The sequence below is a fragment of the Ischnura elegans genome, chromosome X (assembly GCF_921293095.1).
Source record: "Ischnura elegans chromosome X, ioIscEleg1.1, whole genome shotgun sequence".
Taxonomy (NCBI): domain Eukaryota; kingdom Metazoa; phylum Arthropoda; class Insecta; order Odonata; family Coenagrionidae; genus Ischnura; species Ischnura elegans.
The window spans coordinates 51277954-51302975 of NC_060259.1; the positions used below are offsets into that span (position 1 = coordinate 51277954).

The 25022-nt window shown below is 39.2% G+C and overlaps 1 protein-coding gene across 1 annotated transcript; it reads right to left on the reverse strand.

The window, feature by feature from the left end:
* Positions 1-338: 338 nt before the first annotated feature.
* On the reverse strand, positions 339-4261 carry LOC124171155 (uncharacterized protein K02A2.6-like). The gene is made up of 2 exons (XM_046550293.1): positions 4252-4261; positions 339-3832 (listed from the first exon to the last, which is right to left on the reverse strand). The coding sequence occupies exons 1-2, from the start codon at positions 4259-4261 to the stop codon at positions 339-341; spliced, it is 3504 nt and encodes a 1167-aa protein (XP_046406249.1).
* Between the last annotated feature and the right edge of the window lie 20761 nt (positions 4262-25022).

Genomic DNA, 25022 nt, shown 5'->3' on the forward strand with positions numbered 1-25022 from the left:
CGTTATGTATTTCACATTTCGGGATGGTGAGGATGTCGAACAGTTTTGATGGCTCTATATTGTGTTGTTGCCGTAAAAATAAGTAAACTCCGATCCGGGTTTCGGCCTTTTTATTCAGTAGCCACCAAGCAACTTTACACTGTCTGGTTTTACAGCAAAATAACCCCCGTCTGCCCCAAGACACGGCCTTTTATATCCGTCGCTCCCGCAGCTCCGCGACCTCGGCGCCCGCTGTCTATCCGGGGTTGTCATTAAATGGGGCCTCCGCGACGAACCCGCCACATCTCTCCTTCTGAAAAAACACTGAATAAAACAGGGAAAGGAACAGGGAAACGGGTCTAAGGAGTGTATCGTTGAGGGGGACGCACAAGTCGTCCGTATCTCGTCCTGAATACTCCCGTCTCTGGTGGGCTGTGGCTCTTCGCTGTAGACTCGAGGTCTGGAAAAAATGCTTCATAATCACTCGAAATACTCGGCTGCCGTTCAGCTAATGTCAGCGCCACCCGATTCCTCCTGATGACTCCACTACCCGTCTCAATGAGATAGGACCGGGGATGGCCCGACTCTCCGACAACCGTTCCATACTCCCGACGATCTCTCACCCAAACGGTGGCTCCCGCAGGCAATAGGGGTAGTTCTTTCGTCCGGTGTCGTCGGTCGTAGTTCCTCTTCTGTCTCTCCGCGATGACCTTATTCTTATCCCGTAGGACCGTGAGGCTGGGCCATTTGGGATTCAACTTCGTAGGATGAAATGGCAAAGTCGTTCTCAGCTTACGTCCCATTAGTAGTTCCACTGGGGAATACCCCGACTCCATGGGTGATGCACGGTATGCAAGAAACCCCAACCACGGGTCTCTTTCTTTCGCCAGTATGTTTTTTACCGTTTTCACCGCTGCTTCCGCTAGTCCATTACTCTTTGGGTAGTATGGACTGCTAGTTACGACCTCCATTCCGTATTTGTTCGCGAATTCCTGGAACTCTCTTCCTCCAAACGGTGGCCCATTGTCCGTTCGGACTACTTGTGGGATTCCGTGACGTGCGAATATTGATTTTATTTTCGCTATCACGTTCGTGGCCCGCGTATTTTCCAAATACGCGACTTCAGGGTATTTTGAAAAGTAGTCTACGATGACTAAGTACTCACGCCCTCTGCTATGAAAAATATCCATTCCCACCATCTGCCAGGGCCGTGCCGGTGTCTCCGTAGGTCTCAACGGCTCTACTCGCGATGGACGACGTTCGAGACATTCCGGGCACTTGCTTATCATTTCCAGTATTTGACGGGATGCTCCTGGCCACCACACCGACTGCTGCATCCGCCTCCGGCACTTTGAAATACCTAGATGACCTTCGTGGATACGGCTCAATATATCTTTCCTCCATGATTCCGGGATGTAAACCCTGGTCCCCTTAACTAGTAGCCCGTCAAGGAGGGAAAGATTTGCTCGTTCATGGTAGAAGCTGGTATCCTCCAACAGCAGTTTCTCTTTACGTGGCCAGCCTTCTTGCACATACTTAGTTATTCGTCGAGTTCTTTCATCTTCTCGTTGCGCTTTCAACACTTCCTTCATGAGTTTTTCGCTCATTGGTAAATCCGCTTTCACAGCTTCGACGTACAATTCCACGTCTTCATCGGTGAGAATATCGCCTTCTTTTGGGGTTTTGGAGATTGGTGATCGTGAGAGAGCATCTGGCGTATACAATTTCTTTCCGGGAACATAAATTACCTCATAGTCGAAACGCATGAGGCGCATACGGAAACGCTGCACTCTGGCGGACAAATCGCTGAGGGGTTTTGTTCCCAATAGTGCCACGAGTGGTTTATGATCCGTACATAGAAGAAATTTCTTGCCTACTAAATAATTTGCTAATTTTTCACACGCCCAGGTAAGCGCTAATACCTCCTTTTCAAATTGGGCGTAGCGTCTTTCGGTATCTGTCAACGTCCGTGACGCAAAAAATACCGCTCTCCAATCACCATCTGACTGCCGCTGCTCTAGTGTAGCTCCCAATCCATATGACGATGAGTCGGCTAATACTCTTGTCGGTCGATTTGTCTCGTACATGGCTAATGATGGGGCACTAGTTAATCTTTGCTTGATTTCTTGGAAAGCTTTGGTGTGCGTAGCAGCCCATGGCAAAGGCTCTTTTTCCCTCATCAGCTCTCTCAACGGTTGGGTAACATCCGCCAAGTGAGGGAGAAATTTCAGATGATAATGCACAATTCCAAGAAATCGACGTATCTCTGCTACCGTTTCGGGCTGCGGCAATTTCTCTATTGCCGTAATTTTTTCAGGATCTGGCTTGATTCCATCCTCGGCCGATATGACATGACCTAAGAATTTTGTCTCTGCGACCCGAAATCGGCATTTCTCGCGATTCAACGTGATCCCATTTTCTCTAAGACGCTGGAGGACGGCGTTCAATCTCACGTCGTGCTCCGGCTGCGTCGCTGCAAATACGAGTATGTCATCCATAACGTTGACTACTCCCTTTAACCCCGTCAATGCTTCAGACATTCGTCTTTGAAAATGCTCTCCAGCTGAAGATAATCCCATCGGCATCCGGTTAAAACAATACCTTCCAAAAGGGGTAATGAAAGTAGTCAGCGGACGGCATTCCCTCTCTAGTGGTATTTGGTAGTATCCTCTGCAAGCATCCAATTTTGTGAAAATTTTCGCTTCTGAAGCCTTCATCAGTGTTAGACATTCATCCACGGTTGGCAGTTCGTGCTGTTCTTTCCGAATGCATTTATTTAATTTAGTGAAATCTACACATATTCGAACTCCTCCGTCTGCTTTAGGCACTACTACCATGGGCGCGCACCACTCCGTCGGCTCTTCTACCGCCGTTATTATTCCTTCCCCCACCATTTTCTTGATTTCTTTCTCAACCTTATCTCTCAATGGCAAGGGCACTCTTCTCGGCGTAGATACCGCATAGGGCACGGCTTCATCCTTGATGCGAATGACGTAAGGTTTCGGCATTCTTCCTAGCCCACGAAAAAGTTCCTGGTAATTTTCTTCCGGATGGCCAGTTGTTATTTCTCGCAGCCAAGTCAAAATTCCCAGGGATGATATAGCTGGACGTCCCAAGAGCGCATCTTCAACTCCATTCACCACGAAAATCTCGTCCTCGTACACGCGATCCTTCCAACGTAGAAGTGACCGGAATTTTCCTTTGGCCTGCAATCTGCTTCGATTTGGGCCGCGGAGGAATGTTGTGGTGTTTTCGAGTTGTATTCCCTTCAACGTTTTAAATAATTCGGCGCCGATGACAGTGACATCCGCGCCTGTGTCGACTTTGAAGGGGATTTCTTGGTTACCGATGACGAGTGAGACCCTCCATGGTTCTTCTCCCGTCGAAATGCTTCCCAAAAAGAAATGGTCGTCTTCACCCGGTAGCCGCTTGTCAATTTCAGCAACCGCCTTCGTTCTGCAAACTGCTGCCCAATGTCCTTTCTTTTTACAAAGGGCGCACGCAGATTGACGCGCCGGACATCGTGCGAAAGCGTGCTGCGGCGTTTTCCCGCACCGTGGACATTTGCGACCACTCACCTTCATTTGGTCGGGTAGGGCGGCTGTTGACGTCGATGCCTTCTGGTGCCGTGGAGCCTTCTTCCGCACCACGTCCACCTCAGATCCTCGTGCCTGCGAGTGGACTGTTTTATCTTCCCCTGAGTTACTCCTTATCAGCGTCTGTTGCCTGTGCACGTCTTCTGCTTGCCTCGCCTTTGTAACGGCTCTCTCCAGCGTAAGCTCCGGATCCAATTGTAGGGCTTCGGACAACTTGGCGTTCCGTAAACCAACTACCAGACGGTCCCTCACCAATTCTTCACGCAGGGTGCCAAATTTACAGTTTTTAGCGAGAATATGCAGATTACGAACGAATTCTTCCACCGTTTCGGTCTCTCCTTGCAGTCGCTTGTTGAAACGGGCACGTTCGTAAATTATATTTACCTTCGGGACAAAATGCTCTTCAAACTTTCCAAACACGATACTATACTTCTTTTCTTCTTCCGCCGATAGGTTGAAGGATGATAGTATATCGTCCGCGTCGTCACCCATTGCATAAATCAATGCGTCGACTTGCTCATCTTCTGGCTTTTTGGCGAGTCCAGAAGCTCGTCTGTACCTCTCGAACCGTCGACTCCATCTTGGCCAATCTTCCGCCACGAAGGAAAACTGCTGGGGTATGGACCAGGTAGGACCTCCTATCCCTTCGACTTGCTTATTCGACATAATAACACACCTGACACCATGTGTTGTTGCCGTAAAAATAAGTAAACTCCGATCCGGGTTTCGGCCTTTTTATTCAGTAGCCACCAAGCAACTTTACACTGTCTGGTTTTACAGCAAAATAACCCCCGTCTGCCCCAAGACACGGCCTTTTATATCCGTCGCTCCCGCAGCTCCGCGACCTCGGCGCCCGCTGTCTATCCGGGGTTGTCATTAAATGGGGCCTCCGCGACGAACCCGCCACATATATTGTCTGAAATTGAAGAGGTAAGCGTGTTCAGATGTTACCTAAAAATGTTACCGCCAAACGTACTGAAAAGTAAATAAACTAAAAAACATCGCCATCGACGGCAGAGGATTAAAGGACAAATTAAGGTTGGAAGTTAACGGGATGGGGTGTTACAGAAGAATGATAGATGGATATACCGCGTGAGGGTTGCTGAAGTTTTAAGAGATTTAGGGAACAAAAGGTTTTTCGAAGCTTTCGGTTGAAAGATCATTTGATCGGTTACATAGAAATACAAAATGGGCTAATGAAAATTTTTGTTTGAGATCGGGCGGAAGGTGAGAGGGTAGAGGTAGGGCAGGGATGAGATACATAGAGCAGACAATAAAAATGTATAGCAAAACAATTATGCAGTAATTTAAAGATAAGGTGACTGGAAATTTGACGGAGAGCTGAGAACAACTAGCCGTAGGATCGATGACTATTGATGATGATCATCACCGCAGTCACTCGAAATGAGACCAAAGACGGTTTTAATAACGCCATATGACCCCATTTCAAGTAAATGAGATAACAATGTCACGAAGAATGCTGGGTGCAGTTGTGGAGCTGGAACATCGGTGAGACATATCTTCCATGGAGTGAGGTAGTGAAAGATTGGAATCATTCAGGCCAACTTCGAGACTCCAATTCTTTGACGCGTTGATAACGAAGACTTGCGGCTTTCACGCTGAAAGTAATAGGTTCTTCACAAACATGTTTGCATAACACTCCTTAGCATAAAGAAATAGGGAAAGACGTGTATATTTTTAGACTATTTTGTATGTTTGCTGACATTTATGTTTTCATGGATATATTTAATAATTAATTCATCATTTTGTTTTTGATAATTTCTTCTTTAATTTTACTTTAAACTCACTTTTGAAAATTTCACATCAACGTTACAATGATTTCAAATGAGGATCAACATTATAATAAATTTACGACCGCCATCATTACAAATTTCGTCATTCTTAAAGTCATTTCTGCATTTCACATTCGACCAGTGCGGTTAGGCCCACCTTTAGTTTTTTAGTGTGGAGGAGAATTTTTGCTATCACGGTGCTCCTATTTCCTCGAATGAAGACAATAACCGTTATGTCTTGCAATAAGTCGACGCATTGATAGGACATCTATACCTGAAAGTTGCACATCCATAAGGCTAGAATTCGACATGCATTGTTGAAAATTCTTGATGTTATTTTACTCCACGGTCTAGCTGAACCTATATATGGCGGCGGCCATTATATATATAAAAGGAAGGTGTGTTCTCATCCACTGTTTCTCTGTGACCACAACTGACTTGAGAGCTGGTAAATGCTCTAAGAACTCCCTGCGGCCAATGATGATCCTGTTGGCGAAAACTGATGACGGAATAGACGCCTTTACCCATGGAACAGATAATTAAATTTCATCAATGATACACATCGCGAAATTTCATGTGTGATATCCAAGTCATTTGGGTGTAGGAAAAATCATTGCAGTAGTGGAAAGGGGATTGATTATACCTTGTTTGCTCAGCGTGTACCTCTGTATTTCGATGAGCTGCTTAATTGACCTCCGAATTCTGTTATAACGGAGCAAGGGTGTGAATGGTGGTAACTATTATGTTTCTAACAACAAAAGAAGAATGAGGCATTAAAATGTTCCGCCATGGAAGCATTGATTTACCGTTCATACCCCGGTGGTAATAGTGGGGGACGACCGCATTATGTCCCTACTCCTCATAATTAGTTAATTCGTACATTTGAAAGAAATTTGAAAACGAATAATATTTTCTTTTCGATCAAGCTCAGATGGTTAATACCAGATAACGTTGTTTAAAAACGATTTGAATACATCACCAAATATCAATAAAACAACAGGGAAAGTCAAACTACAGCTTCCGCCAAAATAGTACTGGGTGCTTTTCTACGAAATTCAGATGTAATTACGAAAAGAAAGTGGAGAGGGCCTTGCCATCGCCGTTCTTGAATGAACACAACTGATGAAAATGACTACTATGTGATTCTTCTCATGGGTATAGCAGAATAATGCCGAAATAGGAATACTCCGTCAAACCGGTCTTTATCCCTGTTCCTGATAGCGCAGAAAATGTCTCTTAACACGGCGTGCAAATGACTTTTTCAGTAGCGATCATAATGCAGTGAAATTTAACTTATATAAAGCGCCTCTTTATTGAATTATGACGACCAATGTAGATGTGAGAAAATCTTTAGGATGTGCAGGGTTTAGCCTATTTTTACCATTCTCTCTCTACTAGGATAAAGAATGTAAAAATAGTTACCAGAGCTCACCACGTGGAGGTACCTGCACTACGAGCTCCCCCCCCACCCGAACGCCGACGCGGAAGTAATCATCATCTTAAATTAGAAGTCTCCAGAAATTCTCACCCTATGTGCTGCGTAGTGAGCATAATTTTTAACAGATTCATACCTTTATGCCAAACGCCGTCTCACGACATGCTCAAAACATTTAGGAATAATTCAATGGCTTCTAAAGGCGAAAGTTACGATTGTCAATTCCTAACGCTGGACATTTAAATTCCCCGGAGTTTCGGCAACCCTTTGGCTTTAGTGGATTTGAACATAGGAATATTGATCGAAAGCATCGGGAAAAAATCTTAATATTAAATCCTGCTCTCCATTTCTGCCCTGCTTTTCACTAGATTTTCACCAGTTTCGGATAAATCTGACGTTTATTAATATTTTAGAACAATATTTTAACTACGGATATCATTTGTTTTTTTTTTATAATTAGGTCTCCAACTATTTTATTCTTTCTTTTTATTCATATTCATAGTCATATTTACATTTCAAGTGAATGATAAATACTACTAATTGTATATATTGTTTCTTTATAGATAAATCATTTAGACAAATTATAAAATGTTCTCTTTCTATGAGCCTGTATAAACCGTGGATAACTGAAGCAGATGTGGACCATTAGAACGATGAGTAATTTTTAACAATAAAATTAGGCTGCGAAGAAATCTATAATTCAATCGAAAAAGATATAACGCCGATAATATCTTTTGGGAGATCCTCGAAGTTTGTTTGAGCAAATTTGGCGTTTTTCGTAAAATAAATATGCATCCATATAATATAGTGAAATTTACCTTAGCATGACGTGAACTCTTATGCCTATCAAGTGCGCCTTTCTTGAGTTATAATGAAAAATGAAGGTTTGACAAATTCTTCGAAAATGTGTATGGTTCAACCAATATTTTACAATTCTCACTTTTTTGATAAAGAGTGTAAAAATACATAGGCAAATCATTTCTTTTAATGACAGAAACTTCTGCAATACATTTCTTATTCGTATAAACACCATCTTTGGCCTAGTTCAAAACTTTAAGTATCACTTCATTGACTTGAAAAATCGATAGATACGGCTCACAGTGGGCTGAAGTCGAAAAAAGCTGGAGAAAACCTCGAAAATGGTTTTTTTGAGTATGGACGTTGAAGCTTTGCACACTTGTTGCCAACACATTAGTGCATCTTTTGGCGCAAAATGTTTTTCATAGGTTAATTTTTTATATAAAATACATAGCCTCAAAGTTGAGCAAATTTCGCGCAAATTGCCCGCTTTGAATTTTTTTCGAAATTCAGCATGTTTAAACTAATGTCACACCTTTAGTAGTAATTCAATAGCAACGAAAATTAATAAAATTGTTAAACGGTTTGTTAGCATTGATTACCATCAACTTTCACGACTTTGTTGTTGTATTTGTGACCAATACGATACAAAATGGCGGACCCTGTTATTCGTCGAATTTTTGGGTTTATGTAGGATTTTAAAAATAGGATCACCGTGTTACCTCGATATATTTACACCACATATACAACAAAGTATATAGATTACGATAATTGGAAGTACAGCTGTGACCACCTGTGACGCCGAAATTAAGATCGATTTTTCGAACGTGCGGCACCGCCCGGAGCTTGCTGCTGGGCACGGGTTTTGCCGTACTCGACGGATGTTGGATAGTGAAACATTTTTAGCAAATTTATTGTATAAAAGCTATGATATATTATTACTACATTTATTTTCCTTTTGTTGTAACCTGATTTCCTTACTCTCTTGTAATATTTATCGTCGATGCAGTACAAAATGGCGAACGCTAATTTCAGTAACATTTCTGCCCGTAACATTCTGTTTTCTTGAGCCAGTTCGTAAGGCTACTGCTGGTTCGGTTGTTTCTATACTCACTCAAAGAGTGTTTCCTAAATTTGGTTTCCCTAAATATTTGGTGTCTGATATTGCACAAGTTTTTAAATCTCATGCCGTTAAGGAGATGTGTTTGCAACTGGGGGTTAAGCAAATTTTTGTTTCTCCATACTATCCCTGTTCTAATCAGGTAGAGAGATTGCATAGAAATCTAAAATCTGCACTTGCTATTTTGTGCAATAATGCTCACCATATGTGGGACACTATGCTGGGTGACGTAAATTTTGCCCTGAACACTGCCTCTCATGAGAGCAGTGGTTATTCTCCTGCCAAAATAATCTTCGGCAGAGAACTTAAGCATCCTTTAATTAATCAGTGGGACATTCCAAAATCTTTATCCGAGAATGATCTCAACGATAATGACAGACAAGCCTGCCTGAATCATGTTATTGCTAATTTAAAAAAGGCTAGAAACAGGCATAAGGAAACCTATGATAAATCTCACTCCCAAATCACTTTCTTTGTTCTCTGCAAAAACCATCCTGTCAGTTCTAAAGGTGAACAGAAAATGGCAAAACTGGAACCTCTGTGGAACGGACCATTTGTCCTTAAAAAGTATCTCTCTCCTGTAACTTTTATTGTAGAAGTTTCTCCTGGGAAAGAGAAAATCTGCCATGTTTCTCATTTAAAGGCATATCATGGTGGCATTGCTAATTCCAGTAATTAAAAGGAGAGAAATATCATTGATTTTTAAAAATTTTTTTCTCAATGAATGCTAATGTTTGCTTTCTCAAATACTATTTGATGCTTGATTCGGTGTTGTATTTCTATTGATTCCTAATAATATTGTTTTGAATAATGAATAATAAGTCTATTTCTATGCTTGTAATTGAAATTTATCCTGAAATATTGTATTGTACATGCTTATTCTTACTGCTTATATCACTCACGTTATTTAGTGTTGGTGTACTGTGGTTGTGAGATGGGGTAAGGTGGAGGATTTATGGGTGTTTGGAGGGAGAGGACGGGAGGATAACTTGGGGAAAAATCCCCGAGATGGCTCGCCTGCTGATAAGCTGTGGAGGTGGCCCCAGTTATTAAAATTCAATTGTGTTTTGTGTCACCTTTCCTCCACCAAGACATTATGGACATTCTCACAATTAGTGATTCTTGACAGTGACAGTGTCGTGATTTTGCAGTGAGTTTGATATTCTATCGATGGCTGAGTGATTGAATTGATCAGCTGATCTTAAGACTGCCTACTGTGTTAGTGTGGCTTTGGCGTTGAGTTGCGACCTTCATCGCCCGACAAGTATGAACTTTCATTTTGTCGCAAACAGCATGTGGGGGTTCATCCAGAGAAAACCAGTGGACCTGTGATGCCTCGATAAGTTTTCTAGGCATTAATCAGTTCTTGGTGGACGTGTCTTTGTCCACAAGTTCAAGCAATTTTTGTGGTCATTTTCCCACAGAGGATGTAGCATTTTTTAGTGTCCCCCCCCCCCCCAAAAATTTCTGGTACCCCTTCCCCCAGAAATTCCTCGAACTTCCTCGAACTTCCTCCGAACTTATCCGCAGAACTTCTCCCGCCAAGGACTTTTCGCGCTAAGGTTTTTCGCGCAAAGGATTTTCGCGCAAAGGCCCTGTAGCAAAAGGCCCTGTCTCGCAAAATCCTGTCTCTGGAAAACCCTGCCTCTGGAAACTCAGCCTCTGGAAACAGCCCCGATAACAGCCCCGGAAACAGCCCCGGAAACAGCCCCGAAACCAGCCTAACTGCAATCCAAGACTTATATAGGACTACTGCGGAGGAATACTTACTCCTTGGCAAGCAAGGGGAAATCGGTGCTAAGGCCTTAGTATTGCACTTTGGAGTGAGAAGTTTTACCATAGTCATATCACAACTCTATCTCCCTCCAACACCTCACCTCACTATGTCCTCCCCCTTCATGTGTTCCAATGAATATCCCTCTGATTCGACTGATGTCTCAAACCCAGAAGTTGAGGGGAAAATTCTGGGTGGTATGCTGTTGACTCAAACCCAGGGGATGATGTTTTGCGGAGCTGCCGGTCAACAGGGGCAGTGGCGCAGTAGTGAATTCGCCTTGAGTACCCCCTCCGCCGCTTGGAAAAACCCCTCCCCTCAAATCCTGTCTCGTCTTGCAATAGGCAAGCCCTCTTCTGGTCGTGCCCTGGTCGTGGACGCATGTCTAGTGAGACATGGCAAATTTAGAGCAATTGTTCTGCTTGTATTTAGCTGGTAATGTTTCCTTTGGGATCATGAATTACTATCATTGTTTTCTGTAATACTTCTGATTTTGAATACTCTACTTTGAATAGATATCGAACGATAATAACTCGTAAATGTTTTGGCAACCTTTTTCTTGTGAGCTGATTTTCTTGTTTGTGGAGTCTTTCCCTGATCCAGTTTGTGACCGACGGTTGGAGTTTTCCCTATGTCTGGGCTTAGGTGAACAATCAACTAGATTCACGACGTAACGCCACATAAGTATGAAAATGTTTAACATCACCGCAGTGACTCAAAATGGCAGCTGTGACGGTTAATAGAATGCCACATGCTACATTTCAGGTAAATGAGATGACATTGGCATGAATGGATGCTGGGCACAGTTGCGGAGCTGGAATATCAGCGAGAGAAATTTTCTAAGGAGTGAGGCAGTGGAAGATTGGAAATATCCAGTCGGCCTACGTAACTCCTCTCTCTTGATGCGATGACAGTGAAGACTCGCGGCTTTCACTCTGAAAATAATAGGTATTTGACAAATAATTCTATATGGCACTCCCAAATATTAATCAGGCAGCAGCAACATACATATTTGTACATCATATCGTAAGTCTGCTGCAATCACGTTTTTACTGTTATATTTCATAGTAAATTTATAATTCAATCTTTGAAAAATTGACATTTTTTTTTTCAAACTGGATTCTGCAATTAGGTTATCACTATTAAAATCGCTCAAATTGAGAATGAACATTATCATAAGTTTACGAAAGTGTAAATTTTAAGTTTATGCCAAATACCAAATGATACGATTGATATAATAAAGCAGTTGGATAGAGAGAAAAATCCACCTCGATTAATGGCAGCAAGATAATATAGGTATTTTTATCCTCAAAACACATTATACTTCTTAACCTAACTTTTTTGCTATGCCTTGATAAACTTACACCATGCCTTTATGTCATTAAAGCCGAAAAAATGTGATACATATATTCCGATTTTAGCCTCAAACATTCTTAAATGCCTTTTATATTGTTTATACCATATGTTGGCTCACGGGCCCGCGAAGTACCTGAGCCGCGAGAGAAAAGGAGAGGAGGAAAAGAACGACAAAACACTGTATGGGTCCGACACAGGTAGCTGACGGGTCCGTTCGTCCGTCCCTTTCCTCCCTCCGACGAAGGCAATTAGCACCGCTAATAGAATCATTAACTTTTTATTATTTATTGACTTCAAGTTCTCTTTACCCGATATGCTATGTTTTTTTTAACTTTCGTCCATTTTGTTCTTTATGATCGGAGCACTTCGTATTTTATATCATTCATCTTAGATTTCTTAGTAGTTTACAAATATACTATTTAGATTGAGATGGTATGAGATAGTAAAAAGTAAATAATTCTTAGCGGATAACTGAAGAAATTAGGTTATATTTATTTATATTTTAGGATGTGATTTCCCTTGGAAAGTTGTATAGTAATTAAAAAAAGTATCAACTGTCTCATTTAAATGTATATACGCAAAAAATTAATACACAAATACTTTCGCAAACAAATTACCTCCAGTGTAATAATATTATCACGTTACTGAGGGCATCTAATAAGATAATTTGGTCACACAGATGACACTTTGCCATGGAATACCTATCTGAGAGTAAATATATGAACAAGATATGCAGGTAAATAATGAAGAAGCAATTTCGTTAGTGCCAAAAGATGGAGTAGAAAGGAAAAACCTCGTTGTGAAATAAAATTAAATAAAATGTTATGCAACTACAATGTAAAGTAAATTATCAAATAATTTTTTTAATTGAAATCATAATTTTTATCATCTTATGGTTATGCCAACAGATAATTTAGATCATATTCTTATAATTGAGTTATAATTTTCAGTTGGTCAGCGGTCTGATGTTTTCTCAGCGGTCGCAGATGACGAGGTAACCGCCGCTGGATATTGAAAAGGCAGGGTCGCAGGGGAAGACAGGGAAGGTGGTACCTTAAAAACAGAATTGTATATCCCCTTGCTTCTCCCGCAGGAGCAAAGCGGTTCACAGGGATTTCCCGAAGAGTGATGATGAAGGTTCCGCGATTCCAAATACTTCGTCACGAGCTGTACTATAAAATACTTTAGTGATTATCACTATTGAGGACGATTTTTTATATTCCATGGTTTATTTACGACATGCCATAAATCTTATTATTGCTGTTAAGTAAATCAGTAATTCTTGCATGAAAACAATATGGAAACTGATAGAAAAGTTACATTCGAGGAGGGAAAGTAGGTAAATTACCATGAACACCGAAAGGAATTTGGAATCCAGAAAATCCTTTCGATACATTCCAGCGGTAAAGAAGCAAATGAATTATCAGACTCAGAAGTCCTTACGGCTCGTCGTAAATTATCACTTCAACCAGCGGTATGGGCTGCCACCAGCAGATATATTTCACGCTGAGTGGTCACCAATTCCGCTGGCTGCAATAACAATACGGCAGTTATGTATTTCACATTTCCGGAAGGTGAAGATGTTGAACATTTTTTTAACTTTATATTGGCTGAAATTGAAGAGGTAAGCATGATTAAATGTTATCTAAAAATGTTACTGCAAACGTACTGAAAAATAAATGGACTCAATAAAATCACCATCGCACGGAAGAGGATTAAAGGACAAATAAAGATTGGATGCTAATGGTACGGGGTGTCACAGAAGAATGATGAATGGATACACCACGTGAGGATTGTTGAAGTTCAAATGCAATTACAATGTAAAGTGTAATTAAATCATTTTATAAGTGAAATAATAAATTTAATTTTCACAATGTAATTGAATTTTTTTCCAGTAAATTCTTGCCAACAGATATTAGAGATCAAATTCTTATAGGTATTATTAAGTTATAATTTGCTGTTTAGGCGAATGAAAGAAGTACGTGGTCACGATGATAAATGCAAACACGAAATAAACTCAGACTGTGTCCAAATGGCTTGAGACATAACCAGCTGGCATCTCTTCCCAGCAATGCGTGAAATATGCTCATTAGAAAAACTTTCATGGGACAACGATACTTCTATGACATGATGTTGGCGGTTCAGAAGTAATTGCATTGAATATAAGTGAATGTCAGCTCTGAAAGGGGAAGGAGTTGGACACTGGTCTGATGCTTTCTCAGCGGTCGAAGATGACGAGGTGATCGTTGCTGGATATTGGGAAGGCAGGGTCGCAAGGGAAGGCAGAGTGCCAAAAGATGCAGCAGGAAGGAAAAACCTCGTTGTGAAATAAGATAGAATGTTGTAAAATTACAATGTAAAGCAAATCATCAAATAATTTTTTCAAGTGAAATCATAATTTTTTTATACATAATTTTATGTAATGTTTCGTCAGTAAATTCTTGTCAAAACATTATAAAGATCATATTCTTATAAATAAGTTATACATTTTCAGTTTAGGTACATTACCGTGAATTCCGGAAGGTATTTGGAATCCAGGAAGTCCCTTCGGTACTTTCCTGCCGTAAAGAAATAGAGGAGATATCAGATACAGAAGTCCTTGCTACTCGTAGTAAATTATCACTGCAACTAGCGGAATGGGCTGCGACCAGCAGACATAATTTACGCAGAGTCGTTACCATTTCCGCTGGCTGCAATGACAATATGGCCGATATGTATTTCTCATTTCGAGAGAGTGAGGATGTCGAAACTGTTTTGATGGCTCCATGTTCGCTGAAATCGAAGACATGAGCGTGATTAAATACCTCCTAAAAATGTTACCGCGAATCGTACTGAAAAGTAAATAAACTCAATAACATCGCCATCTCAAGGCAGAGGATTAAAAGACAAATTAAGGATGAAAGCTAACGGGATGGGGTGTTACAGAAGAATGATGAATGGATACACGGCGTGAGAATTGCAGAAAATTTAAGAGATATAGGGAACAGAAGGTTTTTGAAAGACCACTTGATCGGTTACATAAGAATACAAAATGGGCTCACGAAATTTATCGTTTGAGATCGGGTGGAAAGTGAGAGGATAGAGGTAGGCAATTAGATGAGGTACATTGAGCACAGGATAATGTATGTAAAGTAAAAGATTTATGTTGTAAATATAAGATAAGCTGACTGAATAATAGACGGAGAGCTTAGAACAACTAGCCGTAGGATCGATGACTATTGATGATGATCATCACCGCAGTCACTCGAAATGAGGGCACTGACGGTTATAAAAACGCCACATGACCCCATTTCAAGTAAATGAGATGACAATGTCACGAAGAATGCTGGGTGCAGGTGCCGAGCGGGAACATCGGTAAGACACATCTTCCATGGAGTGAGGCAGTGGAAGATTGGAATCATTCAGGCCGACTTCGAGACTCCCATCTCTTGACGCGATCACAACGAAGAGTCGCGGCTTTCACGCTCAAAGTAATAGATTCTTCACAAACATGTTTGCATAGCACTCCTATGCATAAAACAAGAGGGAAATGAATACATATATTTAGACTTTATTGCATGTTTGCTGACATTTATGTATTCATGGATAGATTTAATAATTATTTCATAATTTAATACCTGTTCGATAGGCGAATGCTGCGGGTCATTTGGTAATGAGCTGAAAAGAAGAAATGAATGGTTATACAAGTTCGGAGCACGATCCGTATCTTTAGCATTGCAATGAATGAGCCTTTAAATAATGGTATAGATAATGTGCAGAAATATATTGTATCAAAGCCCGTATGACACTTTCCAATTTATTGGCCAATAAATCGGCGTGAAATATTGTTTAAAATATTGGGCGTTACGTTCCGAATGACTCCAATTAATATATGCACCAATATTGGCCGAAATGCTGTTCTAAAAGCAGCTGTTCACGGTGAATGATCATGCGAATGACCATGCTGAATGATCACGGGATCATTTACAGGATAATGCGAGCAAAACGAAACATGATCTAATTTTCACTGAATGATCATGCGCATGAAGGCTCATTCGCGAATCTTCCGTCATGCACGGTGAATGAACATGCTGAATGATCATGCGAATGAAATCATTCGCCGTGTATAGCGGCCTTTACGTCCCGCTAGAGAACGCCATTGCATTTCGATGATTTTACGTTGCATATGAATTCGTGTGATTTGTACGCTTCACTCAATAGTGAAAAAACTTCTTTCGTCCACATTTTAGAAACTTAAAGCGTATGATCTGAAAAACAATGTTTTAAACCAAACCTGAAGTTTAACCAAGAGTTTTTTATTTTGGCCACTAGAGTCAACATAACTGAAAACCAATTTAGATTGGACGCAAAAAAAATTCATCATTTGGTTTTCGATAAATTAATGTTCATTTTTACTTGAAAGTATTTTTTACAATTAGGTTGTCAGCTCTACTATTATTCCAAATGAGGATCAACAATATTATAAATTTACGACAGCCTTAATTTAAAAAATAAATGCAGTCACAGATTTCAAATGAATGCTGGCGGTAAAGATCTATAAAAAATTCCACCCTAAAGAATAATAGTTAGACAATATAAGGAAACTATTTCATTAAAAAATATGCTTCACCCTCATATCACACCATTGTCACTAACAAAAAAAATTATGATCAAAGCAGCGGCTAATAAGTAATCATTTTAAAGACGTAACGATAAGGATTTAAAGTCCATGGAGTTCCAAATGGTTGCTAATAATATCATAAAAATTTACTAAATATTTCATATTTTAATATTGTTGAGTTTGAATCCCTCAAGATGACTATAATAAAGGAAGTTCATAGATGGACTGAGCCTTCATAGTTAAAGACGTAAAAAATCCCAAATAGAATAAATTTCAATTCTGGGCCGTGTTTAAAGTTAACCGGTTCAATGACAATTTTCACTAGGAATTAGAAAGTCACTATAAAAGAGGGTGGTTTCCTACTGCGTAAAATATCTTTTCCAGATACCACGTAAAATATCTTTCCAACGATCATGATACAGTAAAACGTATTTTATACATAGCTAGACCTAAACTGTGCGGATATAATGCCTCTTTATTGCATTATGATGACTATTGAAGGGATGACAGAATGTTCAAGAATTTGCAGGGATAAGCCCATTTTTAAAATTCTATCTGTCAAATAGGATTAATAATGTAAATAAGGTAAAAGAGCTCATTACGTGAAAATTCCTACACTACGAGCTCCCCTTGCCATCCAACCACTACTGCGGAAGAAAGAATCAACTTAGTGTAGTTGAAGTCTCCAGATATATCCATCCAATGTGCTGAGTTCAGAGTTCCATTTAAAAGAAGCCTAAAACCAGGCCCAAATCAGTTTACTCAACAAGTACTAATTATTTCTGCAAAATATTGTTCTATTGTTGTCAAACATCGTCCAACGCCTAGGTCAAAACTTATAGTATCACCTAAATGACTTAAAATAGCGAAATAAAGTTCATCAAACTACTCCCTGAATCATTTGTTTTGTAAAAATCTGACTTTAACAACCATCGCTACTGATTTTTGAAATACTGATATCATTAATAACTAGTCAATTTTTGTATGTCTTTAGTGTGAATGTATTCATATTTATAATCAAAGGGAATGAGAAGGTGATAAATACCATTTATTTTAAAATTTGCATCATAATAGCTAATGTTGTCATGTTATTTAATTCCTTAAATTAATAATAGAATTATAAAATGCTGGCATTCCGGAAAACGGTAGAGGCCGTTGTTGAATGTACCTTCTTTAGACCATAAGCACGGTGAGAAATTTGTAACAATAAAATAAGACTACGAAGAAATCAATAATCAATCAAGAAAGACTATGCGTCCTATGACCATTGACACCGCGTTTCAAACATTCCATTCGTCGTTTCTGCATTTTACATTAGGCCAGTTCGGCATAAACAAATGTTTGCGAACTGGGAAATAGTATTTAAATATACACCACTTTCGTAATATTACATTTAGCCATTATTTTATACATAGATAATATTCATAGATAATTATCACATAAGCTAACGGCAAAAAATTATGAGGGATAAAGCTTAATATCCTAGCAGCAGAAGCAAAATATGCCGAGGATCTTCAATAAAGGATCCTTGATGGAAGACGTTACTAGGGAGGCAAACTAATGATCATGTTCGTAAAAGCCTTTGAAGCCGTAGAAAATTCATCACTGCAACAAGCGAAAGGGGCTAGTCGTAGCGCATATAAATTTCGCTGCAACACAGCCTCTCCCACTCGCTGCAATGACAATAGGGCCCAGGTGAGCATTCTTAAGAGGCTGCGAAATTCTTGAACATATTCGTTCTTTCCAGAGAGCTATTCCATAGGTGTATGTCGTCGGGTCCTTGAACACCAGCTGAAACGAAAATTGAAAGGTGTCGCACATTCTGAGCACCATCTGTATGTCATATTTTTCAACCTTAATATTGCACTAAATGAGTATAATGATATTGCTAATATGTAGACTAATATAATGATAAGGTAGGTTGGAAATACATGTCCGAATCCAATCTGTATGATTGAAATTCCGTAGAATGTCAAAAAAAATTTCGTTGTTAATGAGGTAGATATAATTGAAATTTAAAATTCGCATTCTGCTATTGCAGTGGAAAAAATTTAGAATAAGACAAGTATATTTGCAAATTATATAAAATTGAAATATCTACGAAAATCAATTGCTTAGACCGGAGATTCCATGGTATTACGTCATGCAGACATGAATATGATGTGAGGACCAAGTAAAATGGATCTAATAACCAATGTGTTTAACTTACCGAGACGTAAGTAAAGGATAAATAGTAAAAATTTAATATTAGGTGGGAATAATACTAGGATTTCTATTTATTTTCTTCATGCACATTATTATTACTTAAATACGTATATTAAAATCAAAATTATTTTAGTTTCCAGTGATTTTTTAACAAGCTTGTTTGAAAATTAACGCGAAAACTGGAAGCTGCGCCTTAAAAACAATAGGCTAAAGTGAAACCTTACCAGAACAGGAATTGTCGTCATAAGTCAGATGGCATTCTTGCGACAGCACTGGTAATCCATATGAGTGGAATGAGAGCATAACATTGCAAGTTTTACGTAGCTGGAATACTAAATTACCATCACCGCAGCTGCCAGTAAAAGTAACAGACAACCAAATGATACCCTGCCTGCATTATACCCTGATGAATACCTGCCTCCTTATTGCTCTTACACTTGGAAAAATTTATTACAATGGAATTGCTACACGCGACTCAAACTATAAATGATGTAATGGCTATAAAAATGAAAGGGAATCTCTAGTGTCAGATATCACTATCCTCCCATTCAAAAGAAGGAGCAGTGAAACATAGGCTCGAATATACTCGATGAAATTTTACATAATTTTAATATTGCACTGATGTTGGGGGCCCGCCTTTAGTTTTTTAGTGCGGGGGAGAATTTTTGCAATCACGGTGCTCCTGTTTCCTCTACTGAAGACAATGACCGTTATGTCTTGCAAGAAGTCGATGCATTGATAGGAAATCTTGACCTGAAAGTTGCATATCCATAAGGTGAGAATGCGTGATACATTGTTGAAAATTTTTAAATTGTTATGTTACTTCACCGTCTAGCTGAACTGATATATAGCGGCGGCCATAATATATACAAAAGGAAGAAGATAAAGTCTTCACAACCACTGTTTCTCTGTGACCACAACTGACTTGAGAGCCGGTAAATGCTCAATGAGCTCCATGCGCCGAATGATGATTCAAATGACGAAAACTGATGGTGGAACAGACGACTTACCCATGAAACAGATAATTAAATTTCAACAATGGAACACATCGTAAAATTTAAATCATGGTATCCAAGCCATTGGACTGTTGGAAAAATCAATGCAGTAGCGCTAAGGGGATTATACCTTGATTGCTCATTGTGTACCTCTGCATTTCGATGAGCTGTTTATTTGACCTCCGTAGTCTGTTATGATGGAAGTAGAGGCTTGAATGGTGGTAACCACCATGTTTCTAACAACAAAAGAAGAAAGAGGTACATAAATTTTCCCCATTGGAAGCATTGATTTACCGTTCATACCCCGTTGTTAATAATGGGAGACTACCGCATTATGTTCCTACTCCTGATAATCAGTTAATTCGTGTATTTGAAAGAAGTTTGAAAACTAATAATATTTTCTTTTTGATCAAGCTCAGATGATTAAAACCAGATAACGTTATTTAAAAACGATTTAAATACATCACCAAATATCAATAAAACAACAGCGAAAGGCAAACTACAGCTGCTGCCAAAATAGGACTGGGTACTTTTCTACGAAATGCTGATGTAACTACGAAAAGAAAGTGGAAAGGGCCTTGGCATCGCCTTCCTTGATTGAACATAACTGATGAAAATGACTACTATGTGATGCTTGTCATGGGTATAGCAGAATATTGCCGAAATAGGAAATCCGGCCTTATCCCCTGTTCTAGCTAGCGCAGAAACTGTATTTTAACACGGAATGTTAATTACTTTTTCAGTGACAATCATAATGCTGTGAAATATAACTTATATAAAGTACCTCTAAATTAAATTTTGATGACCAATGTAGATGTGAGAAAAACTTGAGGATGTGCAGGGTTTAGCCTATTTTTACCATTCTCTCTCTGCTAGGATACAGAATGTAAAAATAGTTACCAGAGCTCACCACGTGGAGGTACCTGCACTACGAGCTCCCCCCCCCACCCGAATGCCGACGCGGAAGAAATCATCATCTTAGTAAATTTTAAGACCCCAGAACTTCCCACCGAAAATGCTGGGTACTGAACATAGTTTTGCTGATAAATGACTGAAAATTTTGTTATTGAGTGATAACAATTTTTTAAATAGATTTATATCTTTATGCCGAACGCCGTCTCACGGCATGCTCAAAACTTTTAGGATTATAATTAAATGGCTTCAAAAGGCGAAAGTTACGATCGTCAATTCCTAACGGTAGACATTTGGATTCCCCCATGTCTCCACAATTTGTTGGCTATAGTGGATTTTAACATAGGAATATTGATCGAAAACATCGGGAAAAAATCATTAAAATGAAATCGTCTTCTCCATATTTGCCTCGCTTTTCACTACATTTTCACTAGCTTCGAATTTATTTGAGGTTTATTAATATTTCAGACTGATATTTTAATTACGGATATCATTTGTTTTTTTATAATTAGAACTCGAACTGTTTTATCACTTTCTAAGTATTATGCATCATATTTGCATTTCAAGGGAACGATAAGTACTACTGATTGTATATTTTGTCTCTTTATAGCTTAACTATTTAGACGAATTTTAAAATGCTCTCATTATAGGAGTCAGTGTAAACCGTAAATGATTGATGCAGATGTTGACCATGAGAACGATGAGTAATTTTTAACAATAACATTAGGCTGCGAAGAAATCGATATTTCAATTGAAATGGATATAACGCCGTAAATATCATTTGGGACATTCTCAAAGAATATTTGAGCAAATTTGGCGTTTTTCGTTAAATACATCTGCATCCATATAATATAGTGAAATGTAACTTAAAATGACGTGAACTATACAATGCCATTCAAGTGCGTCTTTCTTGAATTTTTATGAAAAATGAAGGTGTGACAAAATCTTCGAGAAAGTGTATGGTTCAGCCTATATTATACAATTCTCTCTCCTTTGTAAGGAGTGTAAAAACAAATACCAAAATCATTTATTTTAATAACAGATACTTGTGAAATAGATTTCTTATTGGTAAGAACACAATCTTTCGCGTCGTTCAAAACTTTTAGTATTCCTTCAATTACTTGGAATGGAGATAGATACGGCTATTTGTACAATTCCCGAATCACTGGATTCGTTAAAATCTGACTCTCTTAGAGCTCAAATAATTAAGTAATATCACCTATGAAAAGAGTTATCATTAGTAACGTACAAATATTCATTTAATATAAGGTAAGCAGAAACAGTATTTGTGGCAAAGGTTCAAAAGACATTATTATATAGAGTACTTATGAATGCTCTGTAAATGTCCCTTTTGCATTAGTTAGAAGATAAGAATGCATTCAATCATAATTTAGTCAGGCGATATCATAATTCGGTCATTAGAAACAGCTACATTGAAAGTGAGCGACATGCAAAAAAATGTCCATATGCATCATATGCGTATTATGTAAGAGTAAATAATTGTGAAATGGTGATTTTTAGCTTAGATTTGAATTTGGTGATTGATGAACAATAAAAATTACTCACCCCGCATGTGTTGGCAGCAGATCAAGAGGGCTAAAACTTTTCCGCCTTCATTGAACTCAGGTCTGAATATATCATTCTTATGCAGTACAAGTGGCCTTTACCGTCCTACCGTATAGCTGCGAACAAGTGATCATATCTGATGAAGCCTTTGCGGCCGTCTCTATTTATCACTTCAGCAAGCGAGAGGGGCGTGTATTAGCGCATGTATATCTCGCCTCAACAAAGCCACTCCCGCTCGCTGCAATGACAATACGGCCCCGTAGGTCTTTCTTTTCAGGCGGAGAAATTCATCCATATCTTCATGCTGTCCAGAGGGTAATTTCATAGGTGTATGCTGTAGGGAATTTGACCACCAGCTGAAAGAATAATAAAAGGTGACGCTCGTTCTGAGAACTAACTGTGCGTCTAATATTTCACCCGGAATGTTGCACTGAACGATTATGACGTGAATGGCATTGTTATTAATTATAGTTATATAATCATTAGGAAGATTTGAGATAAAGGCACTTTCTGCATTCAACCGTTTTGTTATAAATGTCAGAAATATCAGCGCATGTTACGGTGTTAATCAGTAGGATTAATCTAAAACTTGAAATATGGGTCTGTCATTTGCAGGCCAAAAATTCATGGAATTTCTAAAAAATTCATTTGCTTAGACCCAAAACTCGATGGTTATGAGCCATTTAAAAGTAAATATGATGCAAGGACCAAATGAATTGGATCTAAAATCAATATGCTTAAATTACCGTGACGTAAGTACAGGACAAATCATCAAATTTAAAATTAAGATGTAAATAATATTGCGAATCGTATTTTGCAATTTCACTTGAATATTATAACACTTCATGCAGTATGTACATTAAAAGCAAAGTCATTTTAACTTCGAGTGATAGTATAACAACCATGCAGGAAAATTAACGCAAAAACTGGTAGCTGCGCTTGAAATAATGAAGATTTGGCTCAAACCTGACCAGAACAGTTATTCACGGGTTATTTGAAGCTAGATTTGAATTTGGTGATTGATTAAAATAAAAATGACTAAACCCGCACCTGTAGGTAGCAGGTGAAGACGGTTGAAATTCTTTCCGCATCCTCTGAGATCAGGTGTACAATAGGGAGGATCGCAAAAATCGATTTTTTTCAAATCCATCTGGCCCAATGAAAAAAAGTTGTGGGACCGATCAAAAATAAGGCCTGAAAATTTTCAGACCTGTACGTGAACCCCTGACCCTCGCTCAAATGCAATTTAGGGGGGGAAGGTCAAAATTCGAAAAATATAATATTTTATGGTCATTTCCTATAGATTATGCCGAGTTACTGCCCTTCTAGGGCAAATATTTCGTGCATTTTGACGTATCTGCCACCGTTTAGCCACAAAATGCCTAATTTGAGTCCGCGTCCGCGAAGAAAATATTCCAACGCCCACGCAGCGTCGCGGATACCAGAGCCGCAGGCCGATCGCTTCCCCTCCACGCTCGCTTCTCCCCCTCCCACGCCTCTAATACAGCAAAATTCATTCCGCGCATGCTGCTAGGAGGTCGTTTATCTTTGATAATATAAATCAGAAGATGGTAGAAGGTAAAAAACCATGCGTAGTGAGACGACTTGTCCCTTATTTGGCGCCTCGTCGGCGTTAAACAAATCGATGTTACCAACTTTTAGAGAAGTGATGAAATATTTTTAGATCTGCGCACGCAGGAAAGGAGACTACGATCTATGAAGACGCCTCTCGAGTGGCATTGAAGGTGTGCGAACTATGGTGACGCGCTTCTCTTCCATTATGAATGTGACTAAATGGATTTAGCGGTACCACAGGAAGTACTAAAACTTACGAAAATCGTCATTTGCCAAAAGTAGGGTTTTATTGAAGTATACACTCAAACAATTTTTAAGGAACATTTTAAATTGTGCGATATTTTTGCGTGTAAGTGCATTGAGGAGCGTAAGGTTCCCCCAATGAAGAAGTATTTTGAGAGACAATCTGACGAAAAGATAAATGATGGCTGCTGGATTGAACCCTAAAGAAACTCGACAACTGAGGAAAAAAGGGAATCGTAGGAGAGCGTTGAGTCATCATCGTCAATTCTTGTACGGGAAAATAGTATCAAAAAGTTTCTTCATCTATTCATCCGAAGAAAATTAAACTGGCGAGAAATTAGCCGATTTATATCTCTACTTTCCTCATGAAATAAACATTAAGGACTATAACCTCAGATTGGAACTTCTTCGCGGAAAATGCGTCTGCCAACTGTGAAAGAGGTATATGCAAGAACCAAGCAACAGCAATCATCGTTCCCGTAACTTTAGCTGACGCAAAAGTCATAACTTCGTAAGATACATCAAAGCTAGTGTACCAAAATTACTTATGTAGACAGAAAAAGATACTAATTACTGTGAATAAGAAAAGAGAGGGGTCATCAAAGGGCCTTATTTTATTGGAATGAAAGACTATACTCTTGTCTGATGAAAAAAGGGAAGAGGACTTATCAATACAAGTTTAGAGGGGAATGTGTGGTGTTAGTTGAAGAAACAGGGTTCCTCTTTGGGAGGTTTGCCTCCCCCGTCGGAGGATTAGCAAAAGTTATAAAATCTGCGATTATCGATTCCTTTCCGAGTGAAAATTAGATACACAGAATTAAAAAGGATTTGATTATGATGGTACTAAGCGAATAGCGCCCAAAAAGGAGGCATCATCCCTTTGCTAAGTATAAGCATAATTACAACATCCCTTGCAGTGTGGGTAGACTCTTCTCGGGATTCCCACCTGGTTAATTTTTCCATAATGGCCAACATTTCAAGCTCCGACTGGGGGCTCATCCTAAAGGATAAATTTTGTTGAACCCCGAAAAGAGTTTACACACATCATTCGCCGGGAAAGCATCAAATCGTATTT